General features: G+C 56.0%; 1 protein-coding gene across 1 annotated transcript in view; it reads right to left on the bottom strand.

The window, feature by feature from the left end:
* Positions 1 to 621: 621 nt before the first annotated feature.
* The window catches only part of ZBED4 (zinc finger BED-type containing 4), a 28,227-nt gene continuing 13,657 nt past the window's right edge, over positions 622 to 15,191 (bottom strand). The window contains 2 exon segments of the mRNA XM_047741578.1: positions 622 to 3,191; positions 3,194 to 5,678. Of these exon segments, the coding sequence (XP_047597534.1) occupies positions 1,831 to 3,191; positions 3,194 to 5,336 (3,504 nt within the window). The 5' untranslated portion in view covers positions 5,337 to 5,678 and the 3' untranslated portion in view covers positions 622 to 1,830.

The raw sequence follows: 15,191 nt of genomic DNA, 5'->3' as shown, positions 1-15,191 counted from the left end.
CTGCGGCTCCACGTGCAAAACAGACCCAAGAGCCCCTTCCGGGAAAGCCGTGGCTCCGGCGCCCGAACTTCGCACCCTCTGCTGTGGACTTGGGCACTCGCTTCCTGCGGCTTGGGGAGATCCTGGCCGGGGATCAGACCAACAGCGGGCTGAGCCCCGGACTGGGGAAGGTTCCCCCGGAGCATCACCGCGCGCACACTCACGGCGACCCCCGTGGGAAGCACCACGGCAGCGTGGTTCTCTAGCCTGTCCCTGGCCGGTGCTCCGTGGGCGTCTGGACAGAGGCTGTGCTCAGGAGCTGGGAGGCCTGGGCAGGGTGTGCGTGGGGCCCACGGTGGAGGCGCCGGGCACTGCCTGTGGACTCTTCCCCTCTGGCTCCCAACGCATGTCAGCGCTGACTGTGAACCTGAGACCCGGGGGTCTCGCCGTGTCACTCCCGTTAGCAGAAACACGGTCACGGCTGCGAGAATCCCACCTCCCCCCCTACCTCCCACCTCACCCCCGGGTGGAGGCTGGGACGGGAATTCGCAACTCTGGAGGCTGCGCGAGTGGCTCCTGGGGTGGGGGTGGGGGACGACCCTCCTGTTATCCTCAGAATAAAAAGCCAGTGTTCTCCAGCGGTAGAAAATTGCAAATAAAAAGTTTAATTTCAGAAACTGCGTTCACCATTTATAAATACACTAAAACAGTCAATGCAAATCCAGATTAATAATAGGTCCTTTTTTAACAAAACAACTTTGCTGAAAGGTCACCGGCAAACGAGTGACTTGTTTCATAGAGTATTTAATTGGTTTGAAATAAGAAAATGAACCCTTTTTTCTAGATGTTGAAGCAAAAATTCTGAAGACAGATCATCGTTCCAAGAATGACACTGACGCTTCATTCTGCTGTCCTTGGATTCTGAAACACGCCAGCGATGGCTGAATCTTCCCTATTATATAAAATATCTAGACGCCTAAGGCTACTCTTACAACTGCGATGGGACAACTCCTCCCCGTTAATGAGCCGTCTCTTCTAGAAACAATTCTACACATAATTTGATCAAATTGGGGTCAGTGGGGTCAGTGCACAAATTTCAAGATAGCTTCCTGGTGTCGAGACAGCAGGTCCGAGGGTCAGGCACCCTCGGCAGGACTGCTGCGCGCGGGCCCCTGGCGCGTGGACTCGACAGCAGGTGTCCGGGGCTCGTGACCGAGGTCGACCACGTAAAACCTGAATGCAGCAGAAGCACAGACCGGGACGCTCTCTTTACCAAGTCATTACAGAACCGGCACGGTGGGACGCGTCTGAGTTTACTTTCCTCTTCCGACGCCGCACCTCCGTGGCAGCAAATACTTATGTTCCAGAACATTCTGTACTCGACATGCTTTAGAGCCTGCAGTTAGAAACTGCTCAGCCGGGATGGCTTGAACTCCCCCTCTTACTTACAGATTTCATTAAACAGCCACAAAAGCTGCTCTGTTGAATTAAAGCAATTCTTAAACTAAAATACAGTACCTGAATTGTGGTTTTTACATAATTGAATAAAAAGCCTACAGAATAAAACTGTTCACGTCTCCTCTGCCGTTCTAGTAAAACCAACTACTAAGCCCCCACTTTTAAAAAACATGTCACAGTCGGGAGTGAAACCCGAATCATCGTATTTCACCGGTGGCGGCAAGACAGGCTCTCCCTTGCGGGCCGTGGGAGGCCCGCGGCGACGCCCGGCTGCGGCACCGGGAGTAAGGCACACGTAGGCATTACAGTGACGCTGGACGGGGTGGGGGGGGGCCCGCCGCCTCCCCGGGACAGACAGCGGGCGCCCGGGCAGCGACGGCTCCACTGCGAGCTTCAATACTGGAAGTATATCAAGGGAAGATTCACTTTCAAAAAGATGAGTTTTTCAAAATGTTCCATCATGAGCCTGGACTGGCCGAAGCTGCCGTTCTCTGTGGGTGTGTTGAACAGCCTTTCGGAAGGGACGATGCTCGGCGGGCAGCCCAGGAACCGCACGGCCAACGCGGCCAGGCCCGGCCAGGCTGCCTTCTTCAGGTTCCAGTAGGTGAGGGGGTCGCAGCCGTGCTCTAGGACCTCCTCCTCCAGGTAGGCCAGCACCATGTCCTCGGGCACCTTCGTCTTCTCCCGGGGGCCCTTCTTCGTCATCTTGGCCATGAGGGACCACAGGTTCTCCTCCCCGACCGCGCCCTGCGAGGGGGCGCCCGCATCGCAGCCGTTGGGGACGGGCGTGTTATCTGAGGTAGGGTTCAGCGCCTCCAGCTCCCGGATCAGGTCCCGCGTGTACTGCTCCGCTTCCTCCTCCGAGAACAGGGAGGCCTTGTAGCGCGGGTCCAGCAGCGTGGCCAAGATGTACCTCGGGTCGCGCAGGGTGGCGGCCAGCCGGCTCACCATGGCCTCCTTCAGGGACTTGAGCATGGTGTCGATGCCCATGGTCTCCTCGAAGAGCATCTCGATCTTGCGGTTCAGGATGTGAATCATGGGGATGACCTGGCTGAGCGTGGACGCGTGCGCGCTCATTTCCCGGCTGGCCGCGTCGAAGGGCTTCAGCGCGTGGCACACGGACTCCATCACCTCCCACTGGTCGCAGCTGATGAGCTCCCGGAAGCTGCACTCGACCGACACCTCGTTGACGGCCCGCTTCTGCTCGACGAGCCGCTCCAGCATGTGGAAGGACGTGCTCCACTTGGACGGGACGTCCTGTAGGAGGTGGTGCGGCGGCAGCCCGTACGCCCTCTGCAGCTCTGCCAGCTTCTCCTTGGCCCGGGGCGAGCGCTGCACCCGCTCGCACAGCTTCCGCGCGGTGCTCAGCAGGCTCTGCACCATGCGCTGGCTCTTGAGGGCCTCGCTGACCACCAGGCTGACAGTGTGGCTGAAGCACTGCACACTGGCCCGGTCCCCCTCGCTCAGCGTCTTCCCGATGCTCGGGTTGTCGGTGACCGTGATGCCCACCTGCAGGCCAGTGGACGTCACCCAGGCCTCCCACCAGCCCTCTAGCTGCTTCCGGATGCTGCTGCCGCTGTAGTCGCAGTCCACCTGCGACACGTCCAGCAGGGCCGAGCCGTGGTGGTCCTCGCGGTACGGCCGGGCCGACGACGCGAAGGTGACCCAGTGGGCGGTGAGCGTCAGGTACTCGCGGGTCTGGGTGCTCATCCAGATCCCGGACGTGAAGTGGACCACGCCACTCTCCGCCTCTTCAGCTGCGACAGGACTATCTGCTTCACGTTATTGTACATCCCTGGGATGGCCGTCCCCGAGAAGTAGGCCGGGGAGGGCACGGAGTATTGAGGTTTCAAGTGTCCGAGCAGCCTGTGAAAGCCGACGTTGTCGACGAAGGAGTAGGGCTGGAGGTCAAGCGCAATCATCTCAGCTATGAGGCTCGTGATTTTTTTGGCAACGGGATGAGAATCGTAGAACTTCTCGTTGGGGTCTTCGAAGGAGGCGGCTCCCGGCAGGTGGGCGCTCAGGGGCCCCCGCGGGCCGGGTGAGGAAGCCCGGGCGGCCCGGGGCGCGTCGGCCTTGAGCGCGCCGCTGTGGAAGCGCTGCAGGTGGCGCAGGAGGCAGCTGGTGCCCAGGCCGGCGGGCTTCCTGCCCCTGCTGATGGTGCGGCCGCAGTGCAGGCACACGACCTTCGTGGGGTCCGCGGGGCAGATGGAGAAGTGGTTCCACAGCTTGGAGGTCTTCTTGCTGCTCACGGGAAAGAGGACCGGGTCATCTCTCGTGACCACGGTAGGCAGGTCAGTCAATCTGGAGGAGGCGCCTTCCGCGGAGGCCAGCGTGGCGTAGGGAGAGTTGGCCAGGCTGGCGCCCAGTGCGCTCTTCGGGGCGCCCACGACGTCCGCGTGCCGGCGGTACAGGTGCCGCATCAGACAGCTGGTGCCCACGTCGCCCCTGCGGCCCCGGCTGATGACGCAGGCGCAGTGTCTGCACACGGCCTTGAGGCTGTCCGTGGGGGCCAGTGAGAAGTGCTGCCACACCTCGGACTTGAGCCTCTTCATCACCTTCCTGTTCTGCTGGGACCCAGCGCCACAGTCCAGCAGGCCGGGGCTCAGGCCACCAGCCTGGGGCTTCTCGGGGGAGGATGCCAGCGAGGCCTCGCCCACGTCGTCCGAGGACAGCGCCGTGTCCTCCGCCAGCGCGTCTCCGGCGCTCAGACGCACCTGCAGCTCCTCGGGCAGCCGGTCTGGCGAGGAGGACGCCGAGGGGGACGCCCGGGCCGGCTTCCCGGGCGAGGATGCCACGGAGCTCGGGTCTCCATCGGGAGGCGGCAGGGCGGGCAGCAGCGTGGGGGGCGCGGCGTAGGGGGGCGGGATGCCCGAGCCCCCGCCGTTCTCCTGCAGCACGATGGAGCGGTGCGCCCGCCACATGTGCCTGATGAGGCAGCTGGTGCCCAGGTCCTTCCCGTTCTTGCCCCGGCTGAACTCGTTCATGCAGTGGACGCACACGGCCTTGGAGTTGTCCAGTGGCGACAGGTAGAAGTGCTTCCACACAGCCGACCGCCTGCGGGACCCGGACGTGCCCTTGGGGAGCGTGGGGTTTCTCTCCAGCCCGTTCTCCACACGCTCCTCGCCCGGCAGCGGGGGCAGGTGCGGCGGCCCCCCCAGGGCCTCCTCCCGCCCGTACCTGTCAGGGGCAGATGTGTCAGCGGGGACGTCTTCGGAGACCACAGGCTCCTCTGTCACGTCGTCGGGGGATGGGACCTTGGACGCCAACTTTGGGGCGAGCTTGAGGGGCGAGAGCGCGGTGCCCAGGTCCCCCGCGTCGGCGGGCTGTGGCGGCAGCCGCAGGGGCGGGGGCGACAGGGAGGGCAGGGCCTGCCCGCCGCCGTTCTCCTGGCCCAGCACGGTGGGGTGCGCCCTCCTCACGTGCCTCATGAGGCAGCTGGTGCTCAGGTCCTTCTCGTTCTTCCCTCGGCTGAACTCCTTCATGCAGTACGTGCAGATGGCTTTCGTGCTGTCCCGCGGGGAGATGAAGAAATGCTTCCAGGCCGGCGACTTCTTCCTGGAGCCCGCGCCCCGGCCCGAGAGGAGGCTCTGCGTCATGGCCTCCATGGCCACATCGTACAGCGTGCTGCTGTACTGGGAGAACAGAGCCCCGTACTCCTCCTCCTGGTCGGCAGGGAGGCACTGCCCGGGGGGCTCGCAGCCCCCGCCCGCCTCCCTCGACTCTGTCTGCTCCCCACCTCCCTCCGTCCCGGGCCTGTCCTGCTCACTCTTAAACGCCACTCCTTCCAAACTGTGATTAGGGATGCGAACACCATCTTCCTCTTCTATTTTAAAATTTATTTTATCAGAAACCAATTCACCACCCCTTTTGGGATGAGTTTCCTGGTTATTCTCCATAACTGACCATAACTACTCGGGCCGCGTCGTCATGTTATCAGAGGTGGGTAAAAACCTGATCCAAAGGCTCATCTGTGCCCCCAAATGTACACCATCTTCAGCCTTGGAAGACGAATTCCATCTTTCGAATGTGAACGAGCGCAGCCAATCATAAACCCAACCGAAGGAGCAGGCACGTGGGGAGCACGCCAGCTCGCCTCAGGGCGCGGGCCGCCACCTGCCGGGAGCCCCGCCACGACCTGCTTCTCGACGCAGACACGCAATGACGCAGCGCAGACCTGCATCTTCTCCTGGAAACCGGACCGCCGTCATCTCAGCAGCACGACGACCCTCTCGCAGCGTCTGTAAGAGGAGACAGAGTCACGGTCAGCACGGACCCGAATCGTCCATTTCCAATCTGTTCCGTCACGGGTCCATCAGCCTCGACATGCACAGGAAAAGTCCCGCCACGGTAAGTTAAAATCGAAAACACGGGTTCCTTGACGTTTCACAACCCACTGATACAAGGAAAATACCCTAAAACTACAAAATAAGCAAAAAATAAGGGCAGGAGTTTAAATTCCAAGGGCCCAGTCATTAAGGGCTGGGGGCTCCGGGCCCCCAGGAGCAGCTCTCCTCGTGCTCCGCCCTAAGAACAAACACACCAAGTGGGGACGAAACCCAGCCGACCTGTCATTTCCGACGGGACACTGAACGCCACAAAGAAAAGAGCAACTCCCGGTGCTGAGGGCGCGAGTCTGTCTACAGCGCGGCAGGGGCGCTCGGGCCCGGCTGGGAGCAAACGCACGGAGCCGGCGGGCAGCGCCTCAGAGCCAGGAGCGCAAGCAGGAGGCGCGCGCGGCACGTGGGGACGGCGCGGACGACAGGAGCCGGCGGGGGGAGGAAGCCGTCCACGAGAAAGCCAGTGGGGCAGCAACAGGAGGCAGAGACCGGACAAGAGTGCGCTTCTGTGCGACAGCAGCTTCTAGGAAACCCGCACCAGGCTCACAAGGTTTCCCCACAGCAACCAGGGGTTTCCTGTGAGTACAATCAGCACAGAAAACCTTAAAACTACTCTTCAACTCAAACCAGAATGCCAGGCGGGAGGACAACAGGCAGATTCCGGACCCTTGGGCTCAGCCAGCCCCAAATAAAAACGCACAAGGCGGAGACAAGAAAACGAGAAGCAAAGACTCCGTGGGAGGTGAGGGGTGTGTGTCACACAGGTGGTGCGGAGGAGGCCCCGAGGGCCGCGCCCCAGCCAGGTGAGCCGCCCGCCAGCGCCAGCAGCCCCACTGTGTCCCAAAGCCGCACGCCTCTGCGAGCCCGGGGAGGCAGGACTGACGGGGACGCGGAGACGACAGGCTCGACTGGAGCGTCCTGGGCAACGCAGGGCATGCGCTCAGCCTGAGAAACCGGGCGCGCTCCGCAGCCAGCTCTGCCACGAGCAAGCGCAGGGTTCCCAGAAAGCGTCCCAAATCCTGAACTCCACAAAGTTCAGCCAAATACTCAGAATAAAAAAACAGCTTCTAAATGAAGTATCAGCAGGCACCCAGGGAGCGGGGCGGCCGGAGTAAGTGCGGCGCGGGCTCCTGACCCAGAGCGGCCAGGCTCGCCGCAGCGCCGCAGGCACAGAGCAAGCCCGTGTGACTGCGTTTCTAAAACAGAAGGTGTCATTACAGAGTTCCTATGTACAATTACATGTGTAAGCTGTTTTAGTTTTTTTAAATAAAATCCAGAAAACAAAAAGAAACGAGCAAAAAAAAAAAAAAAAAGAAACACTATAAAAATGAGTAGCCACGGGGCGCCTGGGTGGCTCAGTGGGTTAAAGCCGCTGCCTTCGGCTCAGGTCATGATCTCAGGGTCCTGGGATCGAGCCCCGCATCGGGCTCTCTGCTCAGCGGGGAGCCTGCTTCCCCCTCTCTCTGCCTGCCTCTCTGCCTACTTGTGATTTCTGCCTGTCAAATGAATAAATAAAATACTTAAAAAAAAAAATGAGTAGCCACATTTGGAAAAGACCTCTTAAAAACAGAACTGTGAGCGTATATAAATCAGAACCACAATGCAACACCCACCAGGATGGCTAGACGCAGACAGACAACAGCAAGTGGGGACAAGGATGTGGAAAAATGGTGCCCTTGTGCTCACCGGCGGGGGCGGGACGGCGGGGCCTCTTCGAAAACCACTCTGGCAGCTTCCCAAACGTATGCCAAGTCACCCTACGACCCAGCGATCCCACTTCTGTGTAGACACTGAGGAGAAATGAAACTGTGTGAGCACCCAGAGCCCCGCACGTGGACGGCGTCAGACAAAAAGTGGAAACAACCGAAATGTGATCCACGAATGGATTAAAAACTGGGACGCAGGGGCGCCTGGGTGGCTCAGTGGGTGAAGCCTCTGCCTTTGGCTCAGGTCATGATCTCAGGGTCCTGGGACTGAGCCCCGAGCTGGGTTCCCTGCTCAGTGGGAAGTCTTCTCCCTCTGCCTCTGCCATTGCCTCTGCTTGCACTCTTGCTCTCTCTTTCTCTGTGAAATAAATAAACAAAATCTTAAAAAAAAAAAAAAAAAAAAAGACCTGGATGAAATCTCCAGTAATGAAAATGCAGTACTTAAAAATATCCTGGATGGGGTCAACAGCAGTTTAGACGTAACAAAAAAGAAGATCACTAATTATGAAGACATAGCAGCAGAAATAAAACAAGAGGAAATAGCAAGGGAAAAAAACTGAAAAATTTAAAACTTGTGCACGGGGTGAAAAGACAAGACGCAGAAAGAGAGAAAACGTCTGCAAATCTCACATCTGATGAGGGGCTGACATCCAGGATAAACAAAGAGCTGTGGCAACTGACCAACAAGCCGGCCTGCAAATGGACAAAGGCCTGGGCTCGACCCACACGGACACGCAAGGACAATCGGAAGCACAGAGAGATCACTTCGTACCCACCAGGACGGCTAGTGTCCAAATCCTGGGATGTGACGCTCCAAAAGTAACAGCAAGACAGGGAAAGCGTGTTAAGATGTACAAACATGGCCAGTGTGTCCCTGACAGCCTGACGAGGCCGAGCATCTTATGTGCGGGTCCAGGCTCCCTGTGAGCCATCCACCTGTGCTCTCGCCAGCCTGGGCAGTTCCTGAGAACTGAGCTCCTGAACTGAGTTCTGAGAGCTTTCGCCGCATCTGGGAGCGAGCCCTTTATCACGTCTGTGATTTTTAAGTATTTTTCCCCAGTCTCAAGCTTGTCTTTTTCTCAGCAGTGTATTTTGAAAAGCAAAGACCAATCTACCAATTTGGTTTTTTATGGATTGTGCTTTTGTGGTTATGTTCAGAAATCTTTGCCTACCCAAGTCACAGCGATCTTCTGCTGTGTTTTCTCGTCTACTTTTACCACCTTGTTTTATATTTAGATCTTTGAGATACTTAGATTGTTTTGTATATGAATAGCTAACTGCTCTAACAGCATTTGCTGAAAAGACTATCCTTTTCAACAACGGAGAAACGCCTTTGTAACTCAGTCGGACGTCAGCTGTGCGCAGACCTACATATACGGGTTATGCCCACAGACAGCAGCTATTAACCTACATCAATGGGACGTAAACATGTGGGTGTAGATATTTACCTACCAAACTGTGTACTTTAAACATGTGTGATTTACTGAATGTCAATTAATCCCAGTGTGAATAATATGAGAAACACGTGTTGGGTCTTTGCCCCCCCGCCCCCGCCCCCGCCCCGGGTCCTGGCACGGGCTCCTGAAACCCCTCGAACCTCCTGGGAGCCTGGAGTGTCTTCTGTTCTGATGAGGCGACTCTGGGTGGGCTCCTGGGTGGGGACGGGTCACCAGAGAGACTGAGCTGTGATCCCAAGCTGGGGTTTTCACCTTGCTCCCCATTCTCCAGAGAGGGGGAGGGGGGCTGGGGAGTCAGTGGACACCTGATCACGCCCATGTGATTAAGCCTCATAAAAACCCCAAACGTGTGGGGTTCCGAGAACCTGTAGGTTGGGGACCACGTCCACGGGCCGGGAGGTGACGCACCACAGCTCCGGGGGACAGAAGCTCTTGTGCTCGGGGCTCTCCCAGCACCCACCCTGCACCCACCCGGCCGTGGACAGAGACAGGAGAGAAGCTGTGGGCCCGGCTGCGTCCGTGGCCTTCATCACACCCTTCGCTAATCGATAAGCAGAGGAACGGGAGTCAGCGCTTCCCCGAGTTCTGTGAGTGGTTCTAGCGGGTGAGAAGGTTCCAGAAGGGGCTCCTGGGGATCCCACCTGGACCCACGTCGGACAGAGGCTGTGGGTAACCCGGGGACCTGCCCCACTAGGGGGCTGCCTCTCGAGTGGGGGGCAGTCTGTGGGACGCAGCCCCTCCCCGTGGGATGGGACGCTCCGGGCAGATGGTGTGAGAAGTGCGTTCAGCTGAGGACACCCTGCGGGGGCTGGAGAACTGGTCACGGTGGGGAAAAGCACCCACACGTTTGGTAAGCAGAAGTGAAGTGTCCTGCAACGGGAGAGAGAGTCAAGGAGAAGCGCGTGACTTGCCCTAGACACGCCGAAACCTGCTTTTTTAAGGGGCTGGGGTTGGGTCGCCTGCGGGGCTCATTAGTTCAACGACCGTCTTCGGCTCAGGTCGTGGTCCCTGAGTCCTGGGATCGAGTCCTGCATGGGTCTCCCGGCTCAGCAGGGAGTCTGCTTCTCCCTCCGACCTTCCCCCTCTCATGTTCTCTCTCTCAAGTAAATAAAAATAAAATCTTAAAAAAAAAATAAAAGGCAGGGATCGTCAGATTGGGTAAAAAAGTGAGACTAACTCTATCGCCCACAAGAAACAAACTAAAAACATAAAGACACAAACAGGTCAGAAGCCAAAGGACAGAAACGGTGCGCCATGCTGATAACTCACCAAAGAAAGCTGCGGTGGCTACAGTCACATTGAATGGACTGAGGATGGCACGCCAGGGACAACAGGGACACTGCGTAAAGTAACAAGGGGCCAAGTCACCAGACGCGCACACACCGACTAAAGGGAGACGAGACGGGGTCCCGGTCGCAGGGCGCTCAGCACGTGTCACCGAGCAGCAGACAGAACAGCAGCACAGCCGACAGAAACGTGAAACACTGTCACCACACGGCCTGCCCGACACTTGTCCAACGGTTCACCCAAAAGAAACAAACGCGTGTTGTTTCCAGGTGCACAGAAAACACGCGTCGAGACCCGCGGTTCGCAGGACAATGAGGCAAACTTCCGTGGGTGTGAAAGGACTGAAATCAAAGAAGTTCTCTGACAAGGGAGGCGAACGAGCAACCAACAACAGAATTTCTGGAAAAACCCAAAATATATTCAAATAAAGTCTCTGTACTAAGCTAAAGGTCAAAGAAAAAAAATCAACAGGAACAGTAAAGCAAATTTAATCCCAAAGTAAACAGAGAGAAGACAACAATAGAGAAAAAGATGTGAAGTCCGTGATGAACTCAAACACTGCTTCTTGGAAAGAGCAACAGGATGAAAGAAATCAACACCAGGACCGAAAGAGGGGAGCCACCCAGAGCTCACGGCAAAAGGAAGTACATAACACACTTCATGACAGTGAATTCAGCAACTTAGTTAGATAAAACAGACAAATTCCTGGAAAGACACACATTATACAAACTCAAAGAAATAAGTCAAATGTCTACTTAAAAAATTGAACTTGCAATTAAAAAAACCTTCCCCCAAAAGAAACTTCCGGGTCCACCTGGCTGCACTGGTGAATCCTACCAAATGTTAGAGAAAAAGAACCAGTGAAACACAAACTCTTCCATAAAAGAAAAGAAACACTTTCCAGCTCTTTACTGGTAGTATTACCTTGATACCAGAACTAGAAAGACACTACGAGGAGAGTCACGTCCCTATGATCACAGAAAAGCTTCAACAAACTTGGCAAGTTCTTAAAAATTTAGCAAATCCAGAGGCCCCTGGGTGGCTGAGTCATTGAGCGTCTGAGTCCAGATATGGGCTCAGGCGGTGATATCATGGAGTCTGGAGTCCGGCTCCGCACTCTGCAGGGAATCTGCCCGGAACCCTCTCTCCCTCACCTTCTGCCCCTTCCTCCCCACCCCCACATCTCCGCCTCTCTCAAATAAATCAAACTTTTTTTTTTTTAAGATTTTATTTATTTATTTGACAGAGATCACAAGTAGGCAGAGAGGCAGGCAGAGAGAGAGAGGGAAGCAGGCTCCCGCTGAGCAGAGAGCCCGATGCGGGGCTCGATACCAGGACCCCGGGATCATGACCTGAGCCGAAGGCAGAGGCTTTAACCCACTGAGCCACCCAGGCGCCCCCAAACTCTTTTAAAAAAAATTACTGATAACATACCACGAGTAAGTGGGGTGATTCCCAAGAGTAAAACATGAAGAGAATAACGGAGCACATCCACGGTCCCATCACACGAAGGCATGGAGCGACACTTCTATCCCCACTTGTGACAGAAGTGCTTGACGAAGCAGAGGAGACCACTCCCCACCCTTCCGAGCGTGCCTGGGAAGAGCGACGGCCGCAAGCACAGGGACAGAGTGTGCGCCCTGCAGACCGGTGCTGTAGCCACATTCCCGCCAACACCGTGCGGGAGCCCAGCTGACAGGCAGATGGAGAGGATGGGACACTGCCATTGTCACAGTCATCTGTGTGAGAAAAGCCTTGAGGCCGCTATAGAAAGACACCAACCGTGTCCGCAGCCCTCCCGTGCTGGCTGCCTCACCCCCTAGCGCTCACTTCCCCGTTCCTGGACCATGCTGTCCTCCATCCTCTGCAGGTGGCAAGGTGGGCCCTGCCCCCTCCACGGATGGAGGAACCCCCTCCTCTCCCTTCCAGGCCAACACCTGGTTCTAGGTGGACCCCGACCCTCTCTCAAGACTCACTCGGGGCAACGCTGAGGGATGATGGAGATGATAAGAACTAAAACTTACTGAGTGTTCACCCTGGGCCATCCTTTAAGAGGCAGACCAGCATCATATCACTGAAAGCACAACACAGGGCTCCGGGGTGGCTCAGCTGATTGAGCACTCGGAGTCTTGGTTTCTGGTCACGATCTCAGGCCCCACGTCAGGCTCTGTGCTCGGCGTGGAGTCCGCTCGTTTCCCTCTCTCCCTCTGCCCCTCCCATGCTTGCTCTCTTTCTGTCAAATAAATATACAAGTCTTTTAAATCAATCAATAAACCATGTGACAATCTTTTGAGGACGGTTTATGATTTCTTTTCCCCATAGGGAAGGAGAAGGCCATCCCGGGCACACAGGCATTGGGGAGAGGAGCCACAAACAAGGCGTGGGGAAGAGGCAACTGGACAGCACAGCGGTTCCCAGCCCGGATGCCTGCAGACCACAGGCTCCAGAACCCTACCAGGCCCAAGATTTTTGTTTAAGAAGTGCTGAGAACAAGGGACAGAACATAAAAATTACAAGGAACAGAGAAACATGTTTAAATACCACCAGAAAGATGAAATCAGCAAACTCCGGATTATGGGAAATTCTCAGGTCAAACCACCCAGTTTCCTTAACAAACAATTTATACTTGAATCCTGACCTTAGCTAGCAAACCACGTATGAACTTTTTTAGACAGCGTGGGAAACCGGGGTGCGGGCTGTTCCGTATGGACGGTTACTGTTTGTTTAAAGCTGTGATAAAGGTATCGTGGATACAGGTTTTTAAAGAATCTCATCTTTGCAAGATACGTATCGAAATACGTCCAGGTGGAGTGTGATTTTGGGTGTCTGCTTCAAGGTCACCGAGTGGGGGATCCTGACGAGTGAACGGCCAGGACTGGTGCCCACTGAGGCTGTGTGAGGGGCGCACTTGTAACCTCTGTGAGAACACTTCTGGAGAGTTACTCTACGAGGAAAGATCAGACGGACGGCTGACTCTTCAAGAGGAGCGACGTGAACTAGACACAAAAGAACGCTACCTTCCAAGTTCTGGGGGGAGGAAGAGCAAACCAGAATTCTGTACTCAGTGGAAATACTCCTGCAGAAACTAATGTCAAATAAAAACCCCGTCAGACCAGTCAAACACAGAATGTGTCACTAGGCGGGCAATGACAAAGGGGGTCGAGCCAGCGGCACCCGCACGAGCCCCCGGGGCGGTTCGGTCACACAGAGAGGACCAGCACAGCAGAACAGCGATGGCTGTGGGCGGCCCAAGGTGCTGGGTCTGCCCGTTGCACCCGGGGCCTGGGCTCCCAGGCCCCGTCAGCGGCGTCATGAAAGCCTCCTCCGACCGGCACGCCTACGTGCACATGCGTGGTGTGGAAAACCATGGAGCACACGGACACATCCACCCTCAACCCAATACCCCAGCGTCGCTCCAGCCTCCCTTTGTCCGTACCTGTAACTTCTCTCTCCCACAGCGAGAAATCAGGCTCCCATTATCCTTAAAAGGTAAACTCATCTGCTCAACCCTACAGTTTCCAGAAAGCAGTTTCAGAATACTGACCCATATCAGAAGAAAAACAAGCTTTCAGAGTAGAGACAATAGTTTATAAAAGCTAGTCTTTGGGCTTTTGGGTTTAGCACTGTGTCCAAGAGTTTCTGGGGTCAATCTTCCCTCTTAAATGTAGCTATTTTTTCATGAACCCAATATAATCAAGGTTCACTTGCTTCTGATGATAACGCACCACACACCCAGAATGGCGAAACCACAGTCTCAAGGAGGACACCAACATGAAGGCAAAACCAACAAGGAATTTCCTTAACTCCAAAACATAAGCACAGAGAACAAACCAAAAATATATACAAGGCCCACGTGGTATTAGGTCTGTATGGGAGGACCGGAGGCTTATAAGGACGATCTGGGGAACACGCGGTCTACAGGGAGCTCTGGAAAGCTCAGACAGATTCCTGGGGAGGCAGCGGCCTGCGTGTGCGGAACCGTGCACATGCCCGGGAAAGACTCGACAGACACCCCAACCGCTCCCCTCTGGCTGCCCCCCGGGGTAAAGGCGTGGTGGGCGCTGCAGGCCGGAGGCCCATGTGCACACGGGGCCCCCGCAGAGCTGGCAGGCACACTAGTCACGGCACTTACGGAAATCTCTGACCAGTCCTTAACCGAGCACTAAGCGACCCAAGCAGAGACCTCAGGGGCCAAACACAACAAGGAACACAGGTTTTCTAGAATTCGCTCAGGAAGGCCCGAAAAAGATGGACTAAAACAAAACAAACTCCAGCAGTAACAGTGAACACAAGAGTGAGGAGGAGTAACGTCCAGTTTTCTACAAAACCAGCGCATTACACAGCACGCAAAAGAGCAGGAAAGCATGACCCGTACACAGGGGGAAACAGGCCAAAGAAACTGTCCGAGAGGGCCCAGACGTTGCACTTAATACACAAAGACTTTAAATCAGGCATTAAAAATGTGTTGACCGGAGGGCGCCTGGGTGGCTCAGTGAGTTAAGCCTCTGCCTTCAGCTCGGGTCATGATCTCAGGGTCCTGGGATCGAGCCCCGCATCGGGCTCTCTGCTCAGCGGGGAGCCTGCTTCCTCCTCTCTCCCTGCTGGCCTCTGCCTACTTGGGATCTCTGTCTGTCAAATAAATAAAATCTTAAAAAAAAAAAAAAAAGAAATGTGTTGACTGAATTAAAGGAAACCGTGTATAAAGACAACACATAAAACAATAAATAACAGCTCACCAAATATCAACATAGACAGAAAAATTACAAAAGAGAACCAAGCAGAAATCACATCATGAAATGTGGAAGTACAAGGGGAACGCTCACTAGAGGGTTCGGGATGGGGCAGGAGAACCCGCAAACCTGAAGAAGGTGGGCGGGAAGCCAGCCGCACCGCGGAAGGTCATCCACCGCCGGGCCCAGCAGCCGCGGCGGCACCCGCCGGCCCACGCTCCCCTCGCCTGCACA

This window comes from Lutra lutra, chromosome 8 (genome assembly GCF_902655055.1).
Source record: "Lutra lutra chromosome 8, mLutLut1.2, whole genome shotgun sequence".
In the NCBI taxonomy this organism is placed as follows: Eukaryota; Metazoa; Chordata; class Mammalia; order Carnivora; family Mustelidae; genus Lutra; species Lutra lutra.
Note: the sequence above shows the minus strand (reverse complement) of the source record. Positions and strands in the feature narration are given on the sequence as shown.